Here is a 12,905-nt window from a genome sequence, read left to right as displayed (position 1 = left end):
TGAATTGTCTAGATGATATTTCCGTGGGGAGGGGGATTTTTCTGTGAAGTTGGAGCCAGATTTCCTGGTGTTATTTTAAAAAAGATCTAAAATTAAATAAAAAGAAATAAGTTTTTTTCTTAAAAAGTAATGAGCAATATTAAAACTTAAAACCAACAGAAATCATTACGTATACGAGGGGTTTTTTCCCCTCCTCAACACCTCACTCTTTACGCTAAAGTTTAAATTTTGTCCCAATTCTTTGAAAACAACTCCTAAAACACAAGGGTCGTTTGATTAGAACAATAAGTAACTTTTTTACAAATGTCGAAAAAATTTAGCGTGAAGAGTGAGCTGTTTAGGAGGGGACAACCCCCCCCCCCTAGTATGCGTAAGAATTTCTTTTCATTTTAAGTTTTAATATTACTCTTTACTTTCAGTTGAAAAAACGTTTTTTTTTCTAATTTAATTTTTACAAAAGGGTGTCAGATACGGCTTTGGTCTCGGATATCCTCATGCAGCAAACAAAGGGGGCTACTCGACGCTGTTTTTAGAGATGAAATAAGCCGGTAGGAATTTCTCTACTGTTTATTTTTTTTATTTCACTGGTTGTACCCTGGCCAAACAGGTTTTCTCAAAAACTTGTATAAATTCATATTGATTTTTTTTACTTTCTGTTTAGTATAAAAGAAGTCGCAGAAAATTATAAAAAAAAATATTTCGAAGGTAAATTAAATAAAAATAATAAACTTATAACCTCTATTTTTGCATAAAAAATGACACTGAGGCTCTTTCATGTCCGAAACCAGGAGACTTTACCCCATCCCCCCTCTTTTGACAGTTCTGCCTATGTACGAAACTGAAGCCACATCATACTGGTACATAATTTCTGCTAGTTTTTGTTGCAAATTTAAATCCTTGAATGAAAAAAAAATTAAAAGTTTGTTTCATCTCTTCACTAAAACTATATAAGTGCAAGTCCTCTTTTTTTGACACAACGGTATCTTGGTATTTGTAATATTTTGTCATATTCTCAGTGAAATTGAAATTTTTTTTTTCAGCGGCTGAGCTACTAATGAACGTGGATGAATCGGTGGATCCTTGTGACGACTTTTACAAGTTTGCCTGTGGAAATTTTGAGAAACGGACGACCATACCAGATGATAGATCCGCAGTGACGACTTTCAGCATATTAAGTGACAAGCTTCTAGTTCAGCTACGACAAATCTTGCAGGAAAAACCTAGTGACAATGAACCAAAGCCATTCACTCTAGTTAAAAATTTGTACAAGTCTTGCATGAATAAGAGTGAGTATTGTTTTCCTTTTTTTAATTGTGTGATTAAATTATAGATAGGTATTTGTTAAATATCCCGAAAACACTAAAGAAGTGAAGTTAGGTATAATGATTAGTTAGGTTAATCATAATGAAATATACCAAAATATGATGAAAATGTAATGCTTTATTAACAAAATTATGGAAACTATAGAAGAAAATTATGGAAACTATAGAAGAAAATTATGTCAAGGAGTCCGCCAAGAAAGAATTATGTGAAATACCTATATATATATATATATATATATATATATATATATATATATATATATATATATATATATATATATATATATATATATATATATTAAACACTTAATTAAAATATACTTACAAGTAGTTTCTCTCGCTCAGGCTAAGCTGATAATCACCGAATGCGAAAGACAGGCCGGTTTTTCTCCGATTGCACAGACCAAACTTATTGAGTGTTTTAGGGGTATTTAACAAGTACATTTTAGATACTATAGAGAGTAATAAATTTTAATCTATAACAAAACCTTCGAAAGGAGTGATAAGGTACTTGGAGAAGTTTGTATTTGCCCGAAATATCCAAACTCTTGAATGTTCTCTCTTTTCCTAAATCTTCATCCAGACAGTGTCTTTCAAACTATTTTAGGGAATCCACTCACATATCCTCCTTCTTCCTCTCCTTATTGATGATATGCTAGCAGTGTTATCAGATGAGGTAATTCTTCAGATCAGCGCATTGTTTCCAAAGGCAGTTTGTTTTGACAAATTGCACATTCGGCTTATCTTTGCAAAGAAAAAAAAAATGTTTTCAGCGCATTTTCGCTTTTATGGCTGCGCTATCTTATGCCGTATAGCTGGTAAAACTGCATAATAATGTATAAGATTGACGCGAATGTTTTGTATGTCAGCATGAAAAACCTTAAGAGCGAGTTTTCTCTAAATGCACAAAAGCAACCTTTAAAAGACTAAGATCGCTGGTAAGCAGAGGAGCAGGTGTCTGGCACTGTGCCAGTCACAATGTTTCTTCTTTTATTTCTTTTTTTAGCGTTTTTGAATAGTCATAAATTATCGATTCGCTTGTATTCTTCACCAGCTATAGACCTATTATTGATCATTTGTAGGTTAAAATTTATTTCTAGCTCTTTTTTTTACACTGGATTCTTTAGAGTTCGGCTCGGCAAAATGGTTTTTGTGAGGGCTTTTGTTTATTATAAATCTGTGGATAGGCTTATTGCAGACGCAAAAGCTCATTTAAGTGCACTGAAAGTTCTGCTACTTATCGATTATAGCGCCGAGATTCAAGTTATTCATCTATTGACGCACTGTAAATGGGAAATATATAATTTGGGCTATATATTAGACGGTTGGGGGTAAAGTATTCGACAGTTTGAAGTTAGAAAATATGGATTTCTTCATAATATGCAAAATACTTGTGCCTAACACATTTTGCATACAGATCCACTATACTTTACCCCCCCCCCCTAATGTGCAAATATTTAGCGCAAATTTGTTTCTAAAGAATTATATTTTCATCATGTTTAGGTATATTTCGTTGGAACTAACCTAACTTCACTTCTTGAGTGTCAGCGCCATAGCAGATAATTAATCATTGGAATTCTAATATTGAAACAAAACTAAAAAATTGTGTTGTCTCCGAATCCACTCCTCACAACTGAAAAACATTGATCAGGAACTCGTAATTTGTTAACTAGGAGTTTGTTTAGTGTTTTTGGTACTTGGGTATTATTCAGAACACACTGAATAAGTGAAGTTAGGTTCTTTCGTGAAACAAACTACGATGCAGGTATATTTTATGAGAAAATCCTGTTTTATAGCCACAAAGACAATACTCAATTTAGTTTGATAAGCATAGTGATAGAAGATAGCGTCTGAACATGGATTTTGAAATGAAGATTTAGGGTTTGCCAAAAATTGAAAAAGAGGCAATTGTATTTTTCCAGGATAAGGGGTTATTGCCCACAACAAAACAGTACGTCAATTGACTCAACATGGCTTTATACTCTTACGAGAAGGAACGCATAGTGATAGAAGATACCTAACGTACCCTAACCTAATCTAACTTCACTTATTGAGTGTGTTCTGAATAATACACAAGTGCCGTGTATTTTAAGATCCATCACATTACTTCCTTTGCTTTCTATTATGAATTCAATTGTTCCCTGGGTATCAAAACACTCCTACTAAATATTAGCTTTCACTATCGTGTCTAAATCACTAATGTGTACTTCCCAGTTTTAAATTATTTCGCAACTTCAATGACATGGCTGTTATGCATGCTTTTGAAAAGTTTAAGTATTATTATAGCTCTTTCTTTGTTGAAGGTGAAATCAACTCAATCGTGAATAATTTTTTGTTAATAAAAGAGTGATTGACAGTTTCATTCTCAAGATTCAAGTTACCAGTCATTAGTTCAAATGTTTGAGATTTTAGACCAAGAATGTCTCATTCATGTTTTGGCCTGTATTACCCAATACAAAGATTGAAATGTGATTATTTTTTGATAATTAAATAAAAGAAAAGTTTTTTTTATTAACTGAAAGTAAGGAGTGACAATAAAACTTAAAACGAACAGAAATTACTCCGTATATGAAAGGGGTTGTTCCCTCCTCAACGCCCCGCTCTTTACACTAAAATTCGACTCTTTTTATCAAAACTACTTTTTAAAACAGTAAAAAACTCATCAGTGATGAAACTTACATATTTAAAAGTAGCAGAAAAATCTGATTCTTTTGATGTATCTATTAGTATCAAAATTCCATTTTTTAAATTTTCGTTTACTATTGAGCCGAGTCGCTCCTTACTACAGTTCGTGACCACTAACTGTTTGAAAATGGCCACAGAGAGTTTACTGGAAAAAGATACAGTGACTCAAAAGGTTTTTGGTCTTTTTACTTGCTTGAAATTCGACATAGCAACAAAAACAAATACAACAACGTGTAAATAGGCGGGGTTAATTGAATTTAAATTTATTGACTATACTCAATACAATGATAAAATAATCATACATCCCAAAGGAGAGCGGTACTCGCTATTGAACGGCTTCCCTTACTGACACGCTTAAAATTTTATTGGTTAAAAAATGTGACGAAATACCCTATTAAAAAGTCGGTACTTGTGTATTATAGTGACCACGCCAGAGAAGTGAAGTTAGGATAATTCTGATGAAGTATACCAAAACATGGTGAAAATATAATACTTTAGTAACGAAATTATGGAAAACAAACAGAGAAATATGGAAAGCAGGCTGCCCAGAACGTATTAAATTAAGTACCTAACCTGACCACTTCAATATGTTAAATATCTAATTTTAATATACCTGCATAACATTTTATCTCGCTCAAGCTAAGCTAATTATCTTCGAGTGAACACATAAAACCGATCAAACAGTTCGTGGTAACGAACTGTAGTAAGGAGCGACCCGGCTCAATAGTAAACGAAACTCTAAAAAACGGAATTTTGATGCTAAAAGATATATCAAAAGAATCGGATTTTTATGCTGATTTTAAATATATAAGTTTCATCAAATTTAGTCTTTGTCATCAAAAGTTACGAGCCTGAGAAAATTTGCCTTATTTTGGAAAATAGGGGGTAACACCCCCTAAAAGTCATAGGATCTTAACGAAAATTACACCATCGCATTCAGCGTATCAGAGAACCCTATAGAAAAAATTTCAAGGTCCAATCTACAAAAATGAGGAATTTCGTATTTTTTGCCAGAAGACAAATCACGGGTGCGTGTTTATTTGTTTTTTTGTTTTGTTTTTTTTTCCCAGGGGTCATCGTATCGACCAAGTGGTCCTAGAGTGTTGCAAAAGGGCTCATTCTAACGGAAATGAAAAGTTCTAGTGCCCTTTTTAAGTGACCAAAAAAATTGGATGGCACCTAGGCCCCCTCCCACGCTCATTTTTTCCCCAAAGTCAACGGATCAAAATTTTGAGATAGCCATTTTGTTCCGAATAGTCGAAAACCATAATAACTATGTCTTTGGGGCTGACTTACCCCCCACAGTCCCTGGGGGAGGGGCTGCAAGTTACAAACTTTGACCAATGTTTACATACAGTAATGGTTACTCGGAAGTGTACCGACGTTATCAGGGGGATTTTTTTGGTTTGGGTGTGGGGTTCAGGGGAGGGGGCTATATGGGAGGATCTTTCCTTGGAGGAATATTTCATGGGGGAAGAGAAATTCAATGAAAAGGGCGCAGGACTTTCTAGCATTACTATAAAAAAAACAATGAAAATGTAAACATGAAAAAGTTTTTTCAATTGAAAGTAAGGAGAAGCATTAAAGCTTAAAACGAACAGAGATTATTACGCATATGAGGGGTTCTAAAAATACTCTAGCATAAAGAGCGAGGTATTTAGGAGGAGATAAATACTTCGCTCTTTATGCTAAATTTTTTTTAAATAATTTCAACTATTTATTCTACGGCCTTTCTGATTCAGGGGTCATTCTTAAAGAATTGAGATAAAACAAGATTTAGTGTGAAGAGCGAGATATTAACGAGGGGACCAACCCCCTCATATATATAATCAAAAATATAAGAATATAAAAGTTTGTTACGTAAGTTAATTCTTAAGTTACGTATTTTTTTTTACTAATAAAAACGTTCGTTAAAAATAAAAGATCTAGTTGCCTTTTTAAGTAACCGAAAAATTGGAGGGCAACTAGACCTCCTTCCCCACCCCTTATTTCTCAAAATCGTCTGATCAAAACTAAGAGAAAGCCATTTAGCCAAAAAAAAGAATTAATATGCAAATTTCATTTTTATAATTTATGTACGGAGAGCCAAAATCAGACATGCATTAATTCAAAAACTTTCAGAAATTAAATAAAAAAACAAGTTTTTTTAAATGAAAGTAAGGGGCGACATTAAAACTTAAAACGAACAGAAATTACTCCGTATATGAAAGGGGCTTTTCCTCCTCGACACCCCGCTCCTTGCGCTAAAGTTTGATTCTTTCTCGCAACTCTACTTTTTAAAACAATAAAAAACTTTAGCGTAAGGAGCGGGGTGTCGAGGAGGAAAAGCCCCTTTCATATACGGAGTAATTTCTGTTCGTTTTAAGTTTTAATGTCGCTCCTTACTTTCATTTAAAAAAACTTGTTTTTTTATTTAATTTTATTACAGATCAAGAACAAATTGGGGTTGCTAAAACCTGGATGCTGTCTTGGACTGTGCTGTCTGTATCGTCTTGCGAAACTAAGTCAGGACGACGGGCGGAAACATAATTCAAACAAAATGTTTTTCGGTGTACTTCAACGCTGTACCTAGTTTGTAGCAGCAGTAAAAACAAAAGAAAAGAAGAAAATATAAAAACTGTCAAACTTTTATTGACATTGGTGAAAAATGCAAATATAGCTCGAATATTTTGATTTGAAATCTGTAAGTCTTTTTCAATGGAAAAGCAGAATATTGAAAAGCGAAAAAGGAAACTTGTATTTTAAGAAAGTTTAAGACATGTTTAAGGTATAAGTTTTTGTCTTTTTTATCTTTTTATTTTTCTGCTTTGGTTTATCAGAGCATACTATTTCTGTTTTCTTTTTATATTTTACTTTCTCATTAAAACCGACTTCCGTATGTGAGGTTGAGATTAGGAAACCTTTAATCATGACGATAATCTTTAATCTGCTTATGAATCCCATCATCTGCTATTGGTTTTTCTTGCTGCTACTACCTAGAACGGCTATAGTTTTAACCAATCTGAGGCAGGGATGTAATTTGTTTAAAATCTGGGGGGGGGGCAAAGTTGGAGTCAATATTCCCAGGTCAAGTCAAAATGACCAAGTGCAAAATGAACACTGGGCCGTATCATACTATAAAAGCAAAGTTATACTAAAGAAAATTAATCTGTTTCCTTGGACGCATGAATTATGGAGACCTATCTAAGTTCTGACAGGATTTTTGAAGATGCTAAGCTCTAGATAGGGGCAAACTCAGATCTGTGGAGGGGAGCAGTTGCGTCCTCCCTGGCCCATAGCAAATTATGACCCTTGCCTGAGGCTGCCATGTTCCTTCTTCGTTAACGATTGAAGGTTTTGCCTTAAACATTTCCATCGGAATTTCCACGAATTTTCGCCTTTTCCAGTGGGGCTTACAAACTTTTTTCGAAATTTCGTCCTTCAAGAACATGAAAAACCGCATTTTCGTAATGAAGATTCTATGCACAGGGTATGCTTAGTGACCCGATACTTCAACACAGAAAAATAGGACATATTGGATATTAGTATTGCTGTCATTATTCGTCGCTAAGCCTAAGCTAGATTCGCAATTATATCACTGCAAATCAAAACTAGTACAAACTTGCCACCAAGTATGGTTATGCGACGATACGACAACGAGATATGTAGCTATTTTTATGGAGGGAAAGGGCAGGGTATAATCCAACAAGAATATTTGAGGATAGAGTAGCATAAACCTGAAAAAAATGTTATTTGTCAGAAAAGTTTTACATATTTCTTGCACCGCTTATGTTTATATTCACATTTTTATTTCTTAGGGATGAGTGGGTAACTGCTGAGTTAATACAACCTTCTGCGGGTGATATACTCTTAGAAACTAATTTCTTTTTTGTCTTGTAGAGTAGATTATTTAGAAAATGAAAAATGTCTATGCCAAAGAAGCGTCGAATATTTCTTCCTCTATATGTTTTTCAGTTTGCTTACTTTATTCTTCTAGCGGAGAAGGGATATTTGACCATTCTTACCTCCCCCTCCTTCTGGATACAATCTTTGACCTTGAATTTCTTTGTTTCTCCAGAGATAGGTCACTTAGAATATGAAAAAGACACTTTCGTCAAAAAAGTATCCAGGGCTGTATCCAGGATTTTTTTCGTAGGGATTTACAAAATAATTTTTTCAGGGGGGAGGGACTTTAAAAACGCATCAAAAATTTGTTTCTATTCGATTTTGTTACGTTTTTTGCGAGTGTGACAAACATTTGGGAGGGGGAGGGGTACATTCGCTGACCACCCTGGACACAGCCTCGAAAGTACGAAACATATGTTATTCCAGAAGATTTTTCTGTTTGTTTATTTTTGCTAATCTTGGGGATGAGGGACATTTGCCCGTATGACCCCCCATTGTGGATTTCTTTGTGGTAGTATTTGAACCTTAGATCCTTCAGCTTTTCTAGAAGCAAGCTATATATACCTCCAAGAAAAATATCTAGTTATTTCTCCTTGTTGAGCTGCAAAGACCTTGTCTCAGTGCTTTGAAGTTAGCCGCCTCTTAAAGGGTCCATGGAAAGTCCTTGCCTTAAGGAACTAGTGCTATTGCTGGACAGTTTTCTTTAGATTTAATTTTTTAAACATTTGTATTCAGCCTTTCTCTTCATTTGTCTTATGAATGTCGAATCAATATTGTTTAAAACAGTCAAAGATTGTCGATATTGTGAGAAGTAAAATCTTTAAACCATCTCGGTAGAAGCAGTAGTAACAAATGATCACCAGGAGCTCCCTTCCCACGATAGATCTCATGAGGGCACACATACTACTACAACTACTACTAATAACTCACTGCAGCACTAAGCCGTCTGAGGCCAACGCAGCTACGCACGCTCCTCCTCCAACCTAATTTATTCAAGGCCTCCTTCTTTACACCCTCCCAGGAAGTTCCCATTTCCTTTAAATCTGTATTTATTTATGATATCCTCCCAACCCAGACAAGGATGACCTGCTTTCCGTTTAGCCCCAGACGGTTGGCCAAAAAGGACAATCTTTGGCAATCTATCATCCTTCATCCGCAAAACATGGCCTAGCCATCTCAACCTTTCTTTCGTTATAGCCCTAGAAAGCGGGATTAAACCACATTTTTCGTACAACCTACTGTTTGAAATACGGTCAGTCACCCGGTACCCAGAACAATCCGTAGGCAATTTCTTTGGAAAACATCTAGTAAATTTTTAAAAGTGTGTTTTTTATGTGCCTAAGCGGCCGTCTCTAATCTGATGATGATTCTATACTATACATTCTGCGGAGAGGCGGGTTTGACCAGAAAGAGACTGCTACTGCTGCAACTTTCATAGATACCTGAGGTCGACACAGTGGCAAAACATTTTCAGTTTTACCCTTTCTATACCTGGGCTCTCTCAACCTCCCAAGAAATCCTCAAATATTGTAGGTTATTTTTATAATTGGTCTTCAACGGTCGATCCCCAGAACATATCCTAGCCATTTAAGTTGCTGAATCATGATAGCTCATTATAGAAGTACCTCGGACGTAGAAAAGGACCAACGTAATAGCTGGATTGACGGTAGATGCACACATGTTCATAGTGATCTTATACTTTATGTTTAAATTAAAAAAAAAAAAAAAAAAAAATACACTCGTTCCAGCATATTGAAATTCATGAACCGGTTGTTTGTAAGAAAATCAAAATTTACCAACCTAGAGTCATTAAAGCATGTCAAAGAACAATTTGTGGTTTTGGTTGACTATTATTGATAGTTAATGAGCCCTAATTTGCGTGGCCTGGATACCACGACCGTAATGTTATCCAAACACATGATTAATGTGCAAAATTTAATAATTCCTAAATAATTCCTTTTTCAGCGAAATATAATGTCGACATTTGAGAACGGCACAAAACAAAAATTCAACTTTTTAATGTCAAATAGAACTTATATCCGCCTATAGGGACGTGGAGATTCTCTTAGCTGCGCTGTGCCCATTCAAAAGGCTGTGTTTTATTCTATACATTTTCAGGAGGGCGAAAAAAAAATTTAAGAAGCGTTTATAGTTTTCGAATTATTTTAGAGAACAGCTGTTTGTAAAACGGACGCAATGCTTCCACCATCAGTGTACTCCCGAGTTTCCCTAGAAAAAATTAGGTTCTCCAAAACCCACATTAAAATTGACTTGAATTACCAACGACAGTGAAAATGATGTCTGATTGTTTGAATTTGTTAATTAGAAACTTGCACAATCATATATTTTGTAAACAGTTAGGGCTTTATTATTTAATTTGCGAACTATTTCTCCAGCTGTTTTTATTTTCCATGGATACAGCATTTCATCGGGGCGATCATCCTTTGGTAGAATCGTCCCAAGGTACAATTTTATTGGGGCGATTTTATATATGCAAAGTTTTCTTGTCACAAAGCAGTCTGATTAAGAAAAAAAAAAGAATAACATGCCTGAAGGTAAGGGAAAATCAATTGAAGAGTAACATTTCAGTCAAATAACAACTAAGTCGCCTTCAATGTCCAAAATTAAAGAAAAAAACAAGACAAAGAAAATACGAATAAATAAGAAATTATAAAAACAACGAAAGCTAAAAGTGGATATATAAAAATATAGCGACAAAAAATATATGCTAAAGGTTATAAAAGAAATAATCTTTATTGGTACCAAAAAAATAGCCTCTGAATTTGATTGCACTTTTTGCTGATTTTACTTTTAGTTTTATCCATTTTTTGGCCAATTTATTTTTGAAACATTTCACTTATCCACGAATGTGTATATTTCAGATTTGATTGAAGAAAGAGGTCTTGAGCCTATGAAAGCAATTATTAAGGAGCTTGGCGGCTGGCCAGTGCTTGAAGGGGATAGCTGGGACGAGTCAAGTTTTGTGTGGTATGAATCAGTCTACCAGTATAGAAAAGTAGGATATTCAGTGGATTACTTCATTGATTTTTCAGTAACAACAGACTTGAAAAATTCAACATGGAGAGTTATTGATGTAAGTTATATTCCTGATTTTTTTTCAAGTTATTTTTATACTCTAAAATACGTATTATTTAGTCTTTCAAAACCCAGGGCAATCCCCAAAGTTTTTATTTGTATCACTTCTTGATCTCTTAAAATCACAACAACTCGTAAAATCATAGATAAATCCGCGGAAATTAATGATTAATGTCGTGAAACATTAATAAGAAAAAGTTCTGAATGCTCTGTAATTTTTCAAAAACAATTTGACTAGCCTTATACTTAAATGTATAATACTCCTGAATCGTCAAATCAAGAAGACGTTCTCGACATTCAAATACATAATGTCACTGTGACATCTGAAGATCCCGTTTGACATATTGACATTTGCGGGATAAATGCCAAAAACCGTTTTCTAAGTTGTTCTCTAAGTGAAGATGAACATGTCGTATGTTCAATCACGCTTCAATCATGTTGATCTTCATTACCCTTCATTGCTATAGTTGAGCTACATTGCTTGAGTTTCCGATCAAGTGTCTGAAAGTATTTTTGACATTATTTTGACATTATTTTTGACATAAAGTATATATTGACATTTGTGGGATAAATGCCAAAAACTGTTTTCTAAGTTGTTCTCTAAGTGAAGATGAACATGTCGTATGTTCAATCATGTTGATGATCTTCATTAACCTTCATTGCTATAGTTGAGCTACATTGCTTGAGTTTCCGATCAAGTGTCTGAAAGTATTTTTGACATTACTTTGACATTATTTTTGACATAAAGTATATATTGACATTTGTGGGATAAATGCCAAAAACGGTTTTCTAAGTTGTTCTCTAAGTGAAGATGAACATGTCATATGTTCAATCACACTTCAATCCTGTTGATCTTCATTACCCTTTATTGCTATAGTTGAGCTACATTGCTTGAGTTTCCGATCAAGTGTCTGAAAGTATTTTTACACGGAGAAGAGAGGATAGCCATTGAAAGGGGCAAAAACAGGAGCATTTAATGGATATTATAGCAAATGGTGATAACTGGATATTGTGGGACAGTATTCACAGACCATTCTTTTTGGGCAGTGACCACCTACAAAGTGTGTTGTACTTATGTGGTAGGGATTAGTCCAATATAGGAAGCCTCCTGATAGACAAGAAAAAAAACTCATATATTAGCAGTATATTAACAGTTTGAATTCCATGGTCCAGTTCAATCAATTAGATATTTTTCATAAAAAAACTCCCTGAAAGCAAATAGAAAGGAAAGAAATAATCGTTTAACCTCCAAGAGCAACAACATATATAGAGGTCCTTCGACCAACCTTTAGAGGAGCCAGAGGATTTTCAGGGGAAGTGGGGTAAAAACACAACAAATGAATTTTCTATATCATTTTAGTGTTTCCAGGAGGGGAGGGAAACCAATATTAAAAGAGAAAACTTTAGCATGCTATTTTCAGATCTGTAGACAAAAGCCCTAACAACCTGTAAATGTCGCATTTCCTTCCTTAGTTTAAACCTCAAACGTACATTAGAGAAATATAAACATTTTAATGGCGAGGACTTGATTTGAAAGTCTTCTAGCTTCGAAGTCTTTTCCACAAAGTTCTTTTTATCTTCTTGAATTTTACCAACTTCAGCATAATAAATATAAAAATTGCTATTTAAAGATTCCATATATTGTAGTGCCAAAAAATATCCTTTCCGTATTCACTTTTTTTGATCAATAGTGAAAAAGTACGTCTTAAAGTTGAAGAATGACGCAATGGTGCAGTGTTGGCGCTAGAGAGCGTAATTATGTTTTATCTTCAAGTGTAAGTCTGAAAATTTTTTTTATTGGTTGAAGAAGCATGTAAAATGATATTTTTCCGTGGGCACTACGATTGTGACAGTCAAAATACATTTTTTTGAAAAACATCAGGAAAAAATAAAAATTAGTATGTTTATTTATAACGG

The 12,905-nt window shown here is 34.4% G+C and overlaps 1 protein-coding gene across 1 annotated transcript in view; it reads left to right on the top strand.

Annotated features, from left to right (window-relative positions):
- The window catches only part of LOC136030066 (neprilysin-2-like), an 83,990-nt gene that overhangs the window by 34,926 nt on the left and 36,159 nt on the right, over positions 1-12,905 (top strand). Inside the window, exons 4-5 of the mRNA XM_065708692.1 lie at positions 1,041-1,286; positions 10,775-10,986. Coding sequence (XP_065564764.1) covers positions 1,041-1,286; positions 10,775-10,986 — 458 coding nt within the window. The remainder of the gene's footprint in view (positions 1-1,040; positions 1,287-10,774; positions 10,987-12,905) is intronic.

Source organism: Artemia franciscana, chromosome 8 (assembly GCF_032884065.1).
Source record: "Artemia franciscana chromosome 8, ASM3288406v1, whole genome shotgun sequence".
In the NCBI taxonomy this organism is placed as follows: domain Eukaryota; kingdom Metazoa; phylum Arthropoda; class Branchiopoda; order Anostraca; family Artemiidae; genus Artemia; species Artemia franciscana.
The sequence above is the reverse complement of the archived record's forward strand: the minus strand, read 5'-3'. Positions and strand labels throughout refer to the sequence as shown.